Source organism: Solea solea, chromosome 10 (assembly GCF_958295425.1).
Source record: "Solea solea chromosome 10, fSolSol10.1, whole genome shotgun sequence".
Taxonomy (NCBI): Eukaryota; Metazoa; Chordata; class Actinopteri; order Pleuronectiformes; family Soleidae; genus Solea; species Solea solea.
Genome location: NC_081143.1, coordinates 3,105,572 through 3,121,553, shown reverse-complemented (window position 1 = coordinate 3,121,553; position 15,982 = coordinate 3,105,572). Strand labels below are relative to the sequence as shown.

The 15,982-nt window shown below is 39.4% G+C and overlaps 1 protein-coding gene across 8 annotated transcripts in view; it reads left to right on the top strand.

Annotated features, from left to right (window-relative positions):
- Positions 1–15,982, top strand: part of inpp4b (inositol polyphosphate-4-phosphatase type II B) — a 254,171-nt gene that overhangs the window by 216,987 nt on the left and 21,202 nt on the right. For all 8 annotated transcript variants that reach the window (XM_058640949.1, XM_058640948.1, XM_058640950.1 and 5 more), the window contains 3 exons: positions 2,928–3,032; positions 5,929–6,037; positions 14,754–14,937. In XM_058640949.1, coding sequence (XP_058496932.1) covers positions 2,928–3,032; positions 5,929–6,037; positions 14,754–14,937 — 398 coding nt within the window. The remainder of the gene's footprint in view (positions 1–2,927; positions 3,033–5,928; positions 6,038–14,753; positions 14,938–15,982) is intronic.

The following is a 15,982-nucleotide window of genomic DNA, read 5'->3' as shown; positions in this document are numbered from 1 at the left end:
AAAAAATGGTATTCAATTGATTTCTCAATCAATCTCAACCTTATTAAATTGGTAACAGTGTTTACTATCCAGCTAGTCAAATGATTAGTTTGCTTCGGGCTTATATGTTTCATTATCTACCATGAACAGGTTGCCAGTCCATCACAGGGCCACATAGAGACAAACAACCTTTCACTCTCACACTTCACTTTCCAATTTGCCTATCTGTATGTTTTTGGACTGTAGAAGGAAACTTGAGAACCTGGAGAAAACCCACGCACACACAGGGAGAACATGCAAACTCCATGCAGAAAGGCCCTTGTTATGACCAGGGCGCAAACCCAGGTCTTCTTGCTGCAAAGGAAAGAGTTGCAACAAAGTTCCTTTTGTAAAAATAACAAAACAAATAACAGTCCATTAATTGTCCAGTGGTTTTAAGTGGCATCTGTTTACATTTTGCAGCAAATCTGACGACACAGTGAGAACACATGAAATAAAAATAAAAGCTCCAGCTGAGTCATGTGTGTTATCTGCTTCTGTTTCGTCACATTATGGAGAGGCTGTGGATTTATTTTATTATTTATTTCATTTAGTTTCATGTTTGGCCAACATGCCAGCAGGTAACATTGTTTCCCTATCTATACTGAGTGTGAGTCGAGCCTCTGTAATACTGGGGTTCTGACCACAGTTGCCAAGTCCACTTATTATGTATAAGCGACTTTGGGCTTGTTTTTCTGTAAAGTTGCTTACAAATACTGGTACTTGTGCGTTGAGGTTTTTTTGGACATGTTGCTAAAATGTAGTTTTGTTATTTGGGCTTGTTTGTATAGCTCCACGAGTTGTTAAGCAGACTGCACAATACAAGGTACACACACACACACACAAAGGAAAACAAGATCATTAAAAACCAATACTATCCAATAGGAAATAAATAAGTGACTAAGAAAGAGCAGTCAACCTTGATGCAGTCTCTGTGTGATTTTAGCCTGAGTTGTGAGGAAGATTAGGACAAATAAGCTCACATTGACAGTCAGAACCTGAGAGACAGACTGAAGATGGGAATGATCTCTCTGACGAGGATTCATATTGCAGTTTGAACCCACTTCGTTAGATTGGATTTGGAAGATAAAGAAAGGATAGTCATAATACCAAGAAACATTTGCAGTTTAGTCGAGATTACAGATGGATGGTGCTGTAAATATCTATAAAACTAAAAAAAGAAAGAAATTCATGTTAGATTTAATAATGTGCTTTTATTTCTCTGGCCGTGAAAAGTAAAAGTTATTGAATTTGACACACACACGCTACATATTGTCCCAAAAGGCTGTCATAATCTCTTTTTCTCTTTTTGTTAAAGTTGTTCATTACAATGAAGAAGCTCTATTGCTGATTTTCGGTCGCATATTACAGCCATTTGATAACAGATTTCCAATGCTTCTCCCAGAAGGATTGATATGTAACAATAATAGAGGAGGTCTTTGTAAGTCTTTTTTAATCACAGGCAGGTATCCAAACAAAGACGCCATCGTAGCATGGCAGGCTGAGCGTGACATACAGAGAAGCAAGTAATAATGAGCGGAGATGAAAAGCAGTTATTAGCAAAATGACACAGGGAGATGCAGAGTACTTAACTTCAAAGTCAGACAATAGAGAACCAGCCAAGTACAAACTAACAACACACACGAGAGAAGAGGTGAGAGGCAGGAAACAAAAGTATTATCCAACAGTTAGTCAAGCATGACGGCAAATAATTTAAATAAATGACTAAATGTCATTGTTTAATATACCGCACATGCAATCAGTGTTTTCTATAACTCATCACCCATGAGCTGGAAAACATGCACTAAAGCTGTTTTTATTGGTTATTGGCAGTTTTGTTTTGTCTTTGTCGTGATTCAATCAAAGGTTTTATATCGGATGAAATTTTGTAATATGATGGACCAGTTGTGAATATTCTCATTGTAAGTGAATTACAGATACAACAACATCCCTCTGTTGCTTGAGTGTTCTTAAAAGCTTAGCCTTGTCTCAAAGAGGCTCATCAAGCCTTTTTACATATTTTAGGTTTGAGCAGTAAGCATGCAGCGTCAGAGAGTGATTTTGAGCTTAACTCTAAGCCACAAATACCTATCATTTGGCAGGACATTTCTAATTGGACATTTTGAGCATAGCAGTGGTTGATAGGGGCATAAAATCCTGTGCTTAAAGGCCTATTAGTGGATGTTTCAAGCCACTGATTGAAAGCGAGCTACGTCTGAGATGCCTGTTAATCTCTAATTGACACATTCTCTACCTGATCTATGTAGATATGTTAAATGATTTAGCTTGAATCATTACAGCCAGAATAGCTTGATAAGTATATGAAGTATAACCATAACCTGAATAGTGGTTTGCAGTTTACTATTTCCAAAATGTTATTATTTTTTTTGCTGCTACAGGTTTGGTTTCTTTGAGGGAGCTGGATAAAATTGTTCTTAATGATTTGAAACATTGCACAGGTTTTTTTGAAAGCATGTACTTATTACGCAGTCACTCACTTTTACTTTGAATATTAGAGCAATTAAGTTGTGAAAATGTCCACACAAGTACAATTGAATCTGCACTGCAGCTATACTTCCACTTAAGCTCTAAGTTAAGTGGAACGTAATTAGCTGTTATTTTATTTGACAGATTCCCGTGTGTCGATGAATTGGTCATTAAAGCTCTCAAGTCATTCAGTTGCACAAAGATTATCTTTTCGTGGGAAAATCAAAGACCTACAGCTTGTGTCTCGTTCCTCTCTTCAAAAACACATGAACAAGACAATGAGGAGGAAGTCATGGAAAGGTGATGATGAGAGCTTGCAGTAATACACGATGCTGTCACAGGGATGTGTCTACCTTCAATTATTTCCCAACACGTTTATGTTTTATTGCAAAATGACAAACTCTGTTTCCCTGTTGTTCCAGGTCGGTCATTCAAGCCAAGCTGCTGCAAAGCCCAGAAATCTCTGGAGTTCATCCCAATAAACTTGCACACCCAGAGGATGCGGGTGACGTGCCCCAGGAAAACAGGTATTACACTAACTGCCATAAACCTGGTCTTAGACCTATTATTATTTCACATGTGCTACTGACAGTAACACGTGAATTGAGGTGAATTGGTTGTCCACCAGAAACCTAAAATCCTCCACAACACACCAGACAAATGTGGTTGTAATTCCATGCCTGACATCTCCATCTGTCTGGGGCGCTCGGCGGACTCAGACAGGTTGGTTCATCGTCACCTAGGCTGAAAGGTGAGATATCTCTTGGCCTAGGAAAGTCAGACAATACACTAATGAATCCCCGAGCGTTTCTTTCAGCCGAGAGGAAGACTGGGCTGTCTCCTCCACTGCTGATCTCTGGCAGGCAGAGTCTGTTACTGCCCTGGAATCGTCCCAGTGTGTTAAAGCAACTAACTGCGGTCTCAGAATATCTGTGATATCTGTGTGAACTCGATGGTTAGAGGAAAAGTGAACGACCAAATGTATATAGATTTAGTACTGTACAAAAGTCTGTACTAAGACCAGCTTTGTTGTTTTTTGGATTAGATTAATGTGACTAAGACTGGAGCTGTCAGTGAGTTTACTTCATACAACATGCGATTGTAATGATCGAGCATGTATTGAATAAACTTGGTGTAAAAGACCTTTTTCACAGGAGATATTTTTCCCCCAGAAATGTTGGTGGTTGTGTGTTTGGGTCTGGTTTGTTTTGTCAGGATGCATTAGAGACTGACATCTCCTAAATCACTGTACTTTTACAGTCTTTTTACATGAATCAGCTCCCATGACCAACTCAGCTGACATCCTCTGAGCCGCTTCAGTGACACAATGAACCAAACGTGTTTTTGTTTTCTCAGATAGAAATGGCGACATGACTAGTATGTGTTAGCGTGCTGAGCAGGAAAGTGAGATGTGAGAGCGTGTGGTCACAGGAGGTGATTGAGAACATATAGTCAGGCTTATACTGTAGATGTGAAATGAATAAGTCTGAACAGGCCCTCTGTGAGTAAACTCCATACTGCAGAAGAAGCTGAAGTTACACACTTAAAGGATACACACTGTTTGGTGACCCACAACCATACACGCACAACATCCCCTTTGTTTTATGTCATTTACCCCTTTTTTTTCTGCATATAATATACTGTCTGCATCTCACCTGTTGTTCACTATATCCATAGAAGAAAAATTAAATCTACTTGCAGTCATTAATAAAGGCAGGTTCTATTTTTGTTATGAATTGTCCAAAAATCGACCAATATTATCACATCATGAAATGACATGAGGAACAGAAGCTTTTTACCCGTCTGCACAATAACACGTGCAGGTAGCAGTATATTGGGTGCACCTTGCTTTTCAGTTTCAGATGAAAATGTTTTGGAGAGCTGCAGTCTGTGCTGCTTCATGATGTATTTATTTATTATTTATTTTATGATTTTCCTCCAAACAACAAACATGCCATTGTGAATAATAAAGAGTAACAGAGTAGTTGCACCAAAATGGCCATTCAGTCTGAATAACACATTATGCGATTTGAAAAATGGAAAAACACATAAATGATTGCAATCAGTCGGGGGAAAAAACATGAACCAGCTCTTTAATAAAGCTGAATTTCACTTTCCAACTGTAATCGATAGCTCTATGGCTGTATTTGATTTTCTGAAGTGATGCATTTCCTTGAGTTTGGTAACCCACTCAACAACACTAAACCATCCATTTTCTTTTTTTCCCCATTGATCATACAGCAAGTAATGGGAAAGTAGGGGGAGAAAACACTTAGAGCTCAAAAAGTATTCATTTATTTTGCTGGTAATGGCTTTATTGTCTCTCATCTCCAAATTATTTTCAGCCCAAAAAGCTCAGCTTGCCAAAGTTGAACTGGAAGCATCGTTTAGCACTCATCTGGGTCAAGTAAAAATATAAATTGTCAGTGTAAGGCAGGATTATGAAATGGGTTAAATATGAATTATACTCAGTCTTGTTCTGGCTGCCACCATCAGTTTTTCCTTTAAGAGTGAAGCTTGTTGAGTCGGTGATTTACTGAGAAAAAGATGGTGCCTGTGAGAGGAATAGCAGGCGAATCAAGCACAAATTGGTCATTGTGCTTGATGTCCTGAAACTCACCATTATATTCCGGTGTACTTATGCTGTGGGTGAAGCAATTACAAGGGCTTGGACTCCAGGGGCCAAACATGTGGTGGACAAGGAGCCTCATGACAAAACATAGGGATAATTAATGGAAACAGTGGGCAGAAGCAAATGTCCAACTTTTAACCACCGTTGGTCTATCGTGGTGGTGTTCGGAGGTTTGGAGTTGCTTGTCACATCATTCACATCTCTGTGGTAACACACTGGAGCTGTGTTGTGACATTAAAGTGTTTTTCTTTCTTTTTTTTGTGTTTTCTTACACAGTTCCTTGGTGTTCATTAACTGACCTGTTAATAAATCCCCCCCCAAATATGCACCCCCATATTCCCCTGTCCACCCACTTTACCTCTTTGCTGTTTTACTGATTCAGCTGTCAGCCTCATTCATTACTCATTCAAAAACAAGGCTTTTTTTGTTTTGTTTTAGTCACCGCTGTGTTCACCTAGCCTTCTGCGAAATGTGTATTTACTTTTGGCGCCGGTATGACATTGGCCGTCCTTCTGGTGTAAAATGGTTCCACTGCTATATTAAAACCAAGAGATAGCTGGAGAAAGCAAATACACCAGTTCACTGCAGAATAATGCAGTGAGGTTTTTCTGTGAGCATTCATATGGCATAGCTGCCATTTGTGTATATATGAAAGTTACTGTATGAAATATGTTTCAAAGGATAAGTAAAGAGAGAGGAGGGCTCATGGGAGTTGAAAAACTTTACTTTGATAGTATTTTTTCTTTAATTACATCTTTTTCTCTTTCTCTTTTCTTTGTCTCATTATACAGATGCTTTCTATGACATCATCACTGTCGGTGCCCCCGCAGCCCATTTTCAGGGCTTCAAGTGTGGCGGTCTGCAGCGTCTCCTCAGCAGATACGAAGCAGAGAAAAAGAGGTAGGGAATACAAACCTGTACAGCATGCAGACGTGTTGTGGAGCAGGAATGGGGGATTGAATACAAGACACATGCTGAGGTGGAAACAGGCTTATATTGACAAAAGAATTTAACTTGGGCATAATTGTAAGTGACAGACAAATTTGTCACTGGCCTGTGGACTTGATTTTCCAAGCCCCATGCAGTTACTTACAGCCAAGCCGTGCTGAATTTAGAAAGGAGCTCCACTTCATCTGACAGCTCAGTTTGACTGCAGGCAACGGGCAAGATGGAAAAGGTTTGATGAGTTCTCCTGCACTGTTTTTCTTTCCTCTGGCAAGCTGTTCCTAGTTGCGTTGTATGGTAACATTTTTCTAGCACTTCCCTGCTGCTTGCCGGAGCTCATACTTCAATGCAAGGTTTTAAGAATGACAATAAAAAAACACATTTTTGCTCACTTAATGGTTGGTGGTAACATTTTTAATACAAAGCATTCAAATGTATGAGATGCACCTGGATAACTATTATAATACAATAAGCATGCAAGTAAGGTGGTCCTGAGCAATCCCCCCATTCCTCCCCGGGCACAGATGTGTAATAAGGATGGGTTTAATGCAGAGGACAAATTCACTATCACTAATTGGTGTATGTGTGTAAAAAAAAGTCCTTGACCTGAAAAACAACCATTTTTAGATGACAAATGTACTAGAAATTGAGGATTTATTAATACACACATGCAATGATTAAAGGTGCCATCTATCCCTTCTTCAAATCTGAGATTTTCCTTTTTGCTTTAGGATTGAGGTACACGTCCCTGGAATTCAGTATGTGGTCACTTGAGTGATGCCAGAAAAAATGAAGGGTGATTTTTCCCAAAGCTCCCCATGGAGTGCAAAGTCATTACAGACCATGCCAGATCCAATTAGTTACAGAGTTTGCAGCTCAGAAAAGAGGGGGAGATGGAGAGGAGTAAGGTGAGAGTATAAAATGGATAACTTGATAGGAAAATAGTTGAAGTGCTTTGCTGATAGTGAGGAGCAAAGAAACGACTTCTTTACGCCAAAGTGCACAAATGCATTTGCAGATGACGGTCAGTTTTATCTCCCACCATGAACTAGAATGAGGTTAGAATATTTTTGAAGAATCCACTGAAGTGAAATCATTTTCTTTGAATAAAAGATTAGACTTGAGAAAGAATTCACTGGGGAGACAGAGCTTTTTGTCTCATATTTGACTTAGCTAATCACTCACTGTAGCTTAAATTTTCCAATTTTCCGCCTCACTAACTGACTACGGCCCGTGCTGAGCCTTATCCATGTTTGACCTGGAATGTAGTCATTTGTCAGTCATCGTCAGAAATGGAAATAAACTCTGTGAATTGTAATGACAGTGTGCGTTTACTTTATATTAAGCACATTTGCGATTTAATGGTTTGATTTGATTTTGCATGCACCAAATGTCTGATCCAATATTTAGCCTGGAAGGTTTTTGTTCAGTGTGAATAGAGTTCTGTGCTGTAGTCGAGGTTAGAAGCATTTAATTGCACTGCAAGTTGACCTGTTTCAGCACAGGAAAGATTCACGCGCATGCACGCACACACGCACGCACACACTCACACACAGTATTTCTGCGTGCACGTCAGACACAGCCTTTGTAATCACATCTGATTAAAAAGGGAACTATCGGCAAAATGTGAGACTGGGCTATTCAATGTGATATTAATTCATCAAAGAGAAGACGGAAAAGGATTGAGGAAAGGGGAGAAAACCTGAGCTCAGAGGTGTTACCAGGAGGGCAATAAAAGAACCATTTGTCTTTGTTCCCTGGACACTGGGAGAAGGGGAGGAGGGTTCTTTCCAGATCCATTAAAAACCTGCATTGGCCAAACTTGGCAATGACCAGAGTATGCAATGTAGTTTGTCTCTCAGGATGGGCCAGCAAAGAGTTTAATCAATAGCTACACTTAGTATTCCTTCAGAAACCCTGCACATGTACACACAGGGCAAGAGCATTTATCTTTCATTAATGTGTACAGTCCCACATAAATGGCTGTTTTAAAAGTCACTGGATTTTTATCCGTTTTTAATTGAACCCTATAGACATAGCTGTGGATTTGCTGAGGTGGTCTAATCTTTCATTAACAGCCTCTGTTGAATTATTCAGCTAATCTGCATAATGATGCAACACACTTTTTGGGAGAAAGATTTTATGGAACTAAAATGTGCGTGTGTGTGTGTGTGTGTGTGTGTGTGTGTGTGTGTGTGTGTGTGTGTGTGTGTGTGTGTGTGTGTGTGTGTGTGTGTGTGTGTGTGTGTGTGTAGTAGAATATAAAGCTATTAACTTTCTAGTTGGCTTTGTTTGTAAGGTGTGATGTACCTTAATGGTACGGGAGCTGTGCGGTGGAGCCCATGCTTTCGACATGTGTCTCTGAACTCTGTAAATTTGCCTCCTGATCAAGCAGAACTAGCAGATGTATTGTGACTAATAACATGTTTTACCACAAAATAATACCATTTGAGTGAACAACGAACCAGACATTGGGACTGATTGAGACCCCATGCTAAAGACTGCAGCTTTTTAGTTTTTACCTGCTTCTGGTTCTTTAGATGATGCAGAGAGATGCTGGCAGTAGCCTTGAGGCTTATCTGGTCTCAGATCAGGGTTTCTAGCTTGTCTGTGAATTACGGAGACTAGCTATGGCTGTTTAACTGTGAAGTGACATCAGATCAGTGCCCAGAGGATTCCACAGCAGATGGGTGTTTGCAGTTGAAAAGAAAAAGAAGAAGCTGGCTTTAGATCAGATCTTCCAACATTTTTCCAAAGCAATCTGTATATTTTTGCTGTAGCCATGTGGCAGTGGCCTGGTGCGAAAACTATGATTACAGGGTGCTGCTGAAATGACGAAGGAGGCCTTGGCAGTCACCTGCAGTGTTGCAGAGCACTCTGCTGACTTAGCTGCATTTTACTCCTGCTGGCTGTCAGCAGCAGGCCACAAACTCTTCATTAATTTTCTCTGCTCCATTAATTAGCCATGCACTGGAGATGTTGGCTTAATTAGGCTTCTGGGCAGAGCAATTTTCTCCCCGTCATTACGTTATAACCAATTTCTATTGATCACAGAGGAAAGGCCAAGGATAAAGTTCATCCTGGACACACTGATAGTTGCAGTAATCTGTCAGTAAACTGGAGTCTTCTCCAATTTTGTTGAGTCCCACTAATGTCTGAGCATGTGATGGAAAAAAGAGCATCTTTTGAGACCATGGCTGGAATTACTGGCCAAACGAGGAAACAATTAACTCAATGAGCATCAGTTGTCCTTTCACATTTGCATTTATTAGATCTATAAGATCTGTATACAGCACAGATTCCTGATGCTGCTCACACGCAGACAGACAGATCAAGACTCTCTCCTACAACAGAGTTTGAGTCGATACCGTCGGGAAAGGAAAGATAACTCTGTCTATGTTAACATACATTATTTATGGATGAGAGAAAACTCTCAATGTCCATCTTATCCCAAAGCTTGGACAGGAGAAAAAGAACCTGCTAAAAAGAAACATGAATCAGTCTGAATTATTGGTTATGCATCTTATACTTCATGCTCATATTTTCAGATATTAAAATATGTACAGTGCTTAACACATTTATTAGACCTCCTGTCATAGACAAACGAGAACACATCAATGTTTTATAAATCTTTCAAAAACTGTTATTGTTATTTATTTGGCAAATAACAAACTGGATTCACATTTTTATACCCAAATTTGAAGCGGCAGAAAAGTCAGAAATTAATCAAGCATAACATTCAACCACTGAAACAATTTTTTCTGTTCAGAAATACAACTATTATTTGACATCTTAATGTGCTTTAGTATTTTTTGTGAAACAGTACATTTGAAAATTCATGGATAACAATATAATTATATTTTAGCATTAAAAATATCATTTCGGTTAAAGAGTGTCTACATACTGGTGTATTAACTATTACAGAAACCATTACAATGCTGTTCATTTAGGGCAGTGGTGATATGAGGTACATTTGTTAAGCACTATATATGTAAATAGAAGCCTGTGGATCCCTTCTGCAGGAGATCCAGTGTCATTTGTCTGTGTGAATCTTGCATGATAAGAAAATGAGGGTGTGATACTTTCATGAATCAAAGAGCAGGTGCAAAGCACAGTCAGGTGCAGCACTCGTACAGTGCATGTATTGTGCAGAGGGAGCAGCAGCAAACCTCTGTTTTTATTGCCAGAGGCGCACAGAGCACTTGGGGCACAAATAGAAATGAGGTGGGATTAAGAAGAATCCATTATCATACATTATCAGCGGAGTCTGCCAGCAATTCTTTTTAAAAGCATTCCTCTCACTACAATGATGTACTGACATTGTGTAATGGAGTCTGGAGGAGCTTCACCTTAGAGGAAAATAATACTCCCTCACAAGAGTTGCATGTGAAAATATAGTACCAGCCCAAATATGCCTCAAAGGCCAGATACATTTAAATATTACCCCTGAAGATGTGGAACATCTAGTGGCCTCCATTGTTTTCATTTTCATATCCCAGTGAGGGGCTGCGTTCAATTGTACAAGCATCAGAAATGTCACAGCTGCCCACTTTGTGCAAACTTAAAATCATGTTTGCGCATTGTGCAATTACGCAATCGGAAAAAGTTTCTGAAAGCTGAGAAGTTGCAAGTTAAAGCCAACGTGAGGTTACGACTGTAATTTCACTGGCGCTGTCGCAGGAAGCCGGCGAATCAGCGTCTTTGTCACAAGAGAGGAGAGAGTTGGAAAAACGCCTGTACATAAATTTCCATTTTTTGGCCTGTTTTTGCACATTGAGACAAAGACTCAAACAAATGTTATTTTAAATAGGTTTTATACTGTTCAATTTTAAAAAAAAAACATCTACAGTGCTTTTTTCTAAATAAAAAGTTTTGTTTTTCTTCATATTTAAATTGTTAATACAATATTTTAGCATGCAGTAAACTGATGCTAAATATTGAAAGTTTTACTGGAAAAATGGGTAAAGAGCACTCCTCCGTGCCCTGCATGGCATGAACTGGGATTCTGTGAAGGTCTGGCTCACATAAAAGACGTTTCACACAAATTGAAGACATTTCAGATGGAAAACAAACCTGACATCTTTCAAATTGTTTTATAAGGAGTTAATTAGCTAAAAGCGAAGACCTTTGAATGTGCAAGCAGTTCTGGATGATAGATGCTAATAAAAATCCAATATTAAACTTAACTCTGCATCCTAGAATCAGTGCCATAATTGGAGTATAACTTTTTATGTGCAGTTAGATGTATCAGCATATAATTTTTTTATTAAAAAAAAACAAAAAAACAGACAAGCAAAACCTGAACAACACTATTAGTGTGGTTTTAAAGAGGAGGCGATGAGAAGCACTGGAGGAGCCATGCATATCCTTCACCCACGCTAAACACTGAAGCTTATGTTATAATAATGCCATTTCCTAATGTATCCATCACAATTCATCATCGAAATGATTGGTTGATGCAAATAAGCCGTAGATACGTCTCTAATCATATCAACTGCTAAAGTTAATGTGCTACTTCACTTTTGACTGATATTATAATTTTTCCACCATATTTCTCCATCTTAATATGCTTGCTCATGTCTATATAGTCCTCAAGGATGCAGAAGCATCGGAATATTGTTGTGTTGTTTTCCTGGGATTTCTACAAAACATCACTTATCATATGATGGAAAATTATTTTCTGACTCTCTTCCCCTATTATTTGCTGAGAATTTTTGGGTATTTTTCTTTTTTTAGTAATTAGTTTCAAATGTTTTTTGAAAATCCATCCATCATTTGAGTTACACACACACACACACACACACACACAGGCAGATGTGGCAAAAAAAATGGTGTTTGTGCCTGATAACAATATCATCAAATGCCCTGTGCACAGTCCACTGTTGGCTCAGAGGTGGACGTGGTTAGATGCTGCTCACTATTAACCGAGATAATGACCCCTAATATATAATTAATGCATACTATGTAATGGAGTCTGTACAAATAAGCCTCTTTCATCTACTGTAGCTCATATTTGAGAGAGGAGACTTAAATGCAATTTGTAGCCACATTAGAGAGCTCTGTTCATGAGGTGGTGAGTCTGCATACAGTACATGTGTTCCCGCAAGAAATCAGAGGCTTGTTGGTCTTTATTTTACTGTGGCACGGACACATTTAGCTTGTGCGTCACTTGTATTAGTTGGAACTCTCAAAGGCAAACCTCACAGTCTGTTGTGGTTTGTTTGGGGAAAACAACAAAATAGTTGAATAGAAATGCTCTTCCTTGGGACATAGGCGGGGCATCGATAAAAACAACATGCAGGCTTCACGTATAATGAATATCAGTAAACATTCATGTACTGTATACAATAGTGTAAGAGAATTCCCAGTACTGCTGTGTGTGCCTCTGCTTCAGGAAACTTATAGGCTAAGTTACAAAGAGCCACCAAACCTTTTATTGTCTTTTTTAAAAGAAAAATCTCTTTGTGATTATTATAGGTAATAGAGCAAGTCACGGTATATATAATGTGTATGAAAAGCAGTTTTGTTTATTCATTAACTGTTGAGATTTGCTCAATTCAACCCATATTTATCCAAATATGTCTTTATTATTTCCTTATGCACTAAATACTGTTTATTCCTACACTGTGTGCACCTCTTGTTTTTTGGCATAATGTTTTGAGAGTGTTGGCTCAGAGCGTTGCAGCATTTTCCATTTACATATTAAGCCAAGGTTGAAATGACAAACACATCCTTGTGTGCAACACCCCTTCTGGTTTTTCCATCAAGTTTGCAGTGACATATTTAGGCTGTTTTAACTTTGCATGGTTTGACATCTTAGTTGACCCTCTTTGGACTGACAGCATTGCTGATAATGCAGTTAAGGTTCCCTGCTGTATTGAGCCTTAGTGACTGGGGATCAATTCTGTGCTCTAGCATCAGGTGGTAAGTTCCTACATTCATAATAGCCTGCAGAGTCCCATAGTCCCCCCCTAATGGGATTGGATTTGTACTTATGAGTCAACAGGACTGTTATTGAATTGTTAAGAAGTCGCACGCCTATAACATATTCTCATTTGCCTTTTTTCTGGAGTATCTCCATTGTTGCATTCCGGTAGGATTTAATGTTCTTCAGTTCTGCATACCTCAGTGAAACAAATCACACGGAAGCTCACGGGGAATTAACAAGGTTTACAGACTTGGCTGAAATCTTGGGCGCTGTGTGGTTAAGGAAGTGGGGAGAAGTTGTTGGGTAGAAATGGGGTCGTTCTCTGCTGCTGAGTATTTTACACTGTTCGCACTGTGTCTCTGTCTCACGTAGCGATTCCTTTGATTAGCTCCGAGCTTGTGGGTGGCAGTCCTCCAGAGGGCTCATTAGCTGTAATGACAAGGCCGAGGTTTTAAAGTTAACCAGTGAAAGACATGGTTGGTGGCTAGTACCTACAGATTTGACCACTTATTGATACATCAGGTAGTGGTGTTTCCCTCAGGGTGATATCCAAAAGAGCCTTTTCTGCTGCAACGTATTCAGAGAGCTACAGAGCAGTGTGTAACGCCAGCCCTTTGTTCTCACACACACACACAAACACACACACCCTCTCTCACTCTTATGTCAATTATGCCATAGGCTCCGGCTCTGGGGTCTGTCCTACATAGATGCTTGCAGAGCTGACTCTATACTACCTGGGAGGGTTGCAAATGACTACCTCGGTCACACTTACATGCGATGGCAGGAAGTCAGTGGAAACTCGTTGAAAGTCACAGGAACTTTACCCGAGGAGAATGTTTGATTGTAATGATTTGCCCTGAATCTAAAAACTGACAGGAGGTGTTTTTGTCTGAGATTAAAAAGCGCCCTAGAAATGAGGGAGGGATTAATTATTTATAAAGTGAAAATGGAGTGACACTACAGGTCCAATCTAACAGTTGAGATGAGCACCTGGAAAGTGTTGCTGCTGTTTGTTTTAATGCAGCAGAAAATGACATAAGGTCAGAACCACAACGTCATTTTTATAGCCTGTAAATTCCTTGTATGCAGATTTTTGTCGCTCAAATTCAATCAGTATCCAAGTGAATCCCTCTCTGTAACTAATGGTTTTCATCAGGTGGAAGCAAAAACAACTGATAAAGATGAGCTACAGTACATTGTGTGTATTTTGTCTGGAGTCTGGTTTGTTTGTATATTGCAAGTGAAACTGGAAAGGAAAGGTCAACATCTTTAGACGCGGTTGCCACAGTTTAGAGCGGCTACAGTGCATCTAAGGGTGTTGCATCATTAAAATTTAAAAATGCTGTTATGAAAACAGATGCTGTTCGTGGTCTTATTGTACAACATATTGATTTAATATTTGACTTCTTATACACTGGATTAAATGTGTATGTTTTGTTGTGTAAGGTTTTGTTTAATATTGTAAGCTTTAGATTGGTGCTATAAAAATAACATTTTATTCAATTTTGATTTGTTTTGTTTTGCTTGTTTTTCTGTTTTGTTTTGTTAAAGGCTCATCTGCACAATATGTAGGTATTATAGATATGTTTGATATCACACTGTCTCCTCCTGTTTTTTTACTGGCCATTTGCAAGTGGACACGACGTAAACCAAAAGAATCCAGTCCATGACCGTGCAACTGTGACAAAGTCTGCCAACCATGAATTGATGTAGTTTTTTTTGTTTTTTTTCCCTCCATCACAGCTTCAGCACCGCATACCAGTGTATCTACTACTCACCAGAGCACACAGCCAAAGCTCAGGAGGTACTCAGCACCATGAGCCTTCTCCAGCCCCTCATTACAAGCTTAGCAGACCAGCTCCTCCAGGCTGCCCAGGAGCACTCTTCAACTGGACTAAAGGATGTACTCAAGAACCTTTCTGACAAGGTGAGAAGGTCCCCAGTCCTTTATCCACACTCCCTTCAGACTATGCCTTTACTCCTGTTGGCTGAAATATGTAACGCATTGAAAAACCTCTGCCTGAAAAGCTTTTTTCTCCCATCATTAACTCATTTAAACCCACATTCATCCAAATATATCTTAATTATTTACTTAGAGCTTCTGCTTCTAAGACAATGAGCAGTAATGATGGATCCTAAAACCTGAGGTTGTAAAGATGGAAGTATTGCTTTGAACTGACCATTACTGACAACTTAATATTTATCATCTCAGAGGAGCAATTTAGTACCAGCTCAGGTAATATTATTCTTCTGTTATTTTACTAAAGAAAATAGAAGAAAATGGAAAATTCCTCAAAGTAACTTGAAAACTGTAAGAACCAGCAGGTTGTTTTGATACAGCTGCACACACACACGAGCACACACGAGCACACACGAGCACACACGCAACAGACAACCTCAGGAAAAATCCATAACTCATCATAAAAACATCAAACCAACAAAAGAGAATAGCAGCGTGGACGTTTATGGAGTTGAGGCATTTTTATCAGTATAATTAATGAATTACATCTGGTGCTGTCAGATTGCAATCTGCTGTGGGAGAGATTGTTTTTTGCCACAGTGGAATAGAGCCCAATCAGCCTGCATAATTGGTACATTTGCTCTGTCACCACTTCCTCTCATCCTTGATTAGACATGCACACACTGGCCAAGTAAACCCCTGGCCTGGTCAGCACTAGCAGGGCTCCGCTCTGATTAAAATCTTGTGCAGTGTGTGTGTGTGTGTGTAGGTGTGTGTTTTCAAAGTTGAGCTTTGAGTGGCACCACTATTTCAAAGACTTGAACAACATGCCATGATTTATATAAACATTCCCTCCTGCACATCTGTTCGTCCTTTTTTCACAGACACACAAATACCCGAGTGTCTGCACACATTAATAATTAGTCGAGTGCATCAGAGTTGTACACAACACACACACACACACACACTTAAGTTGGGGGCATGTGACGACCATTCCAGTGATGAAATGAAG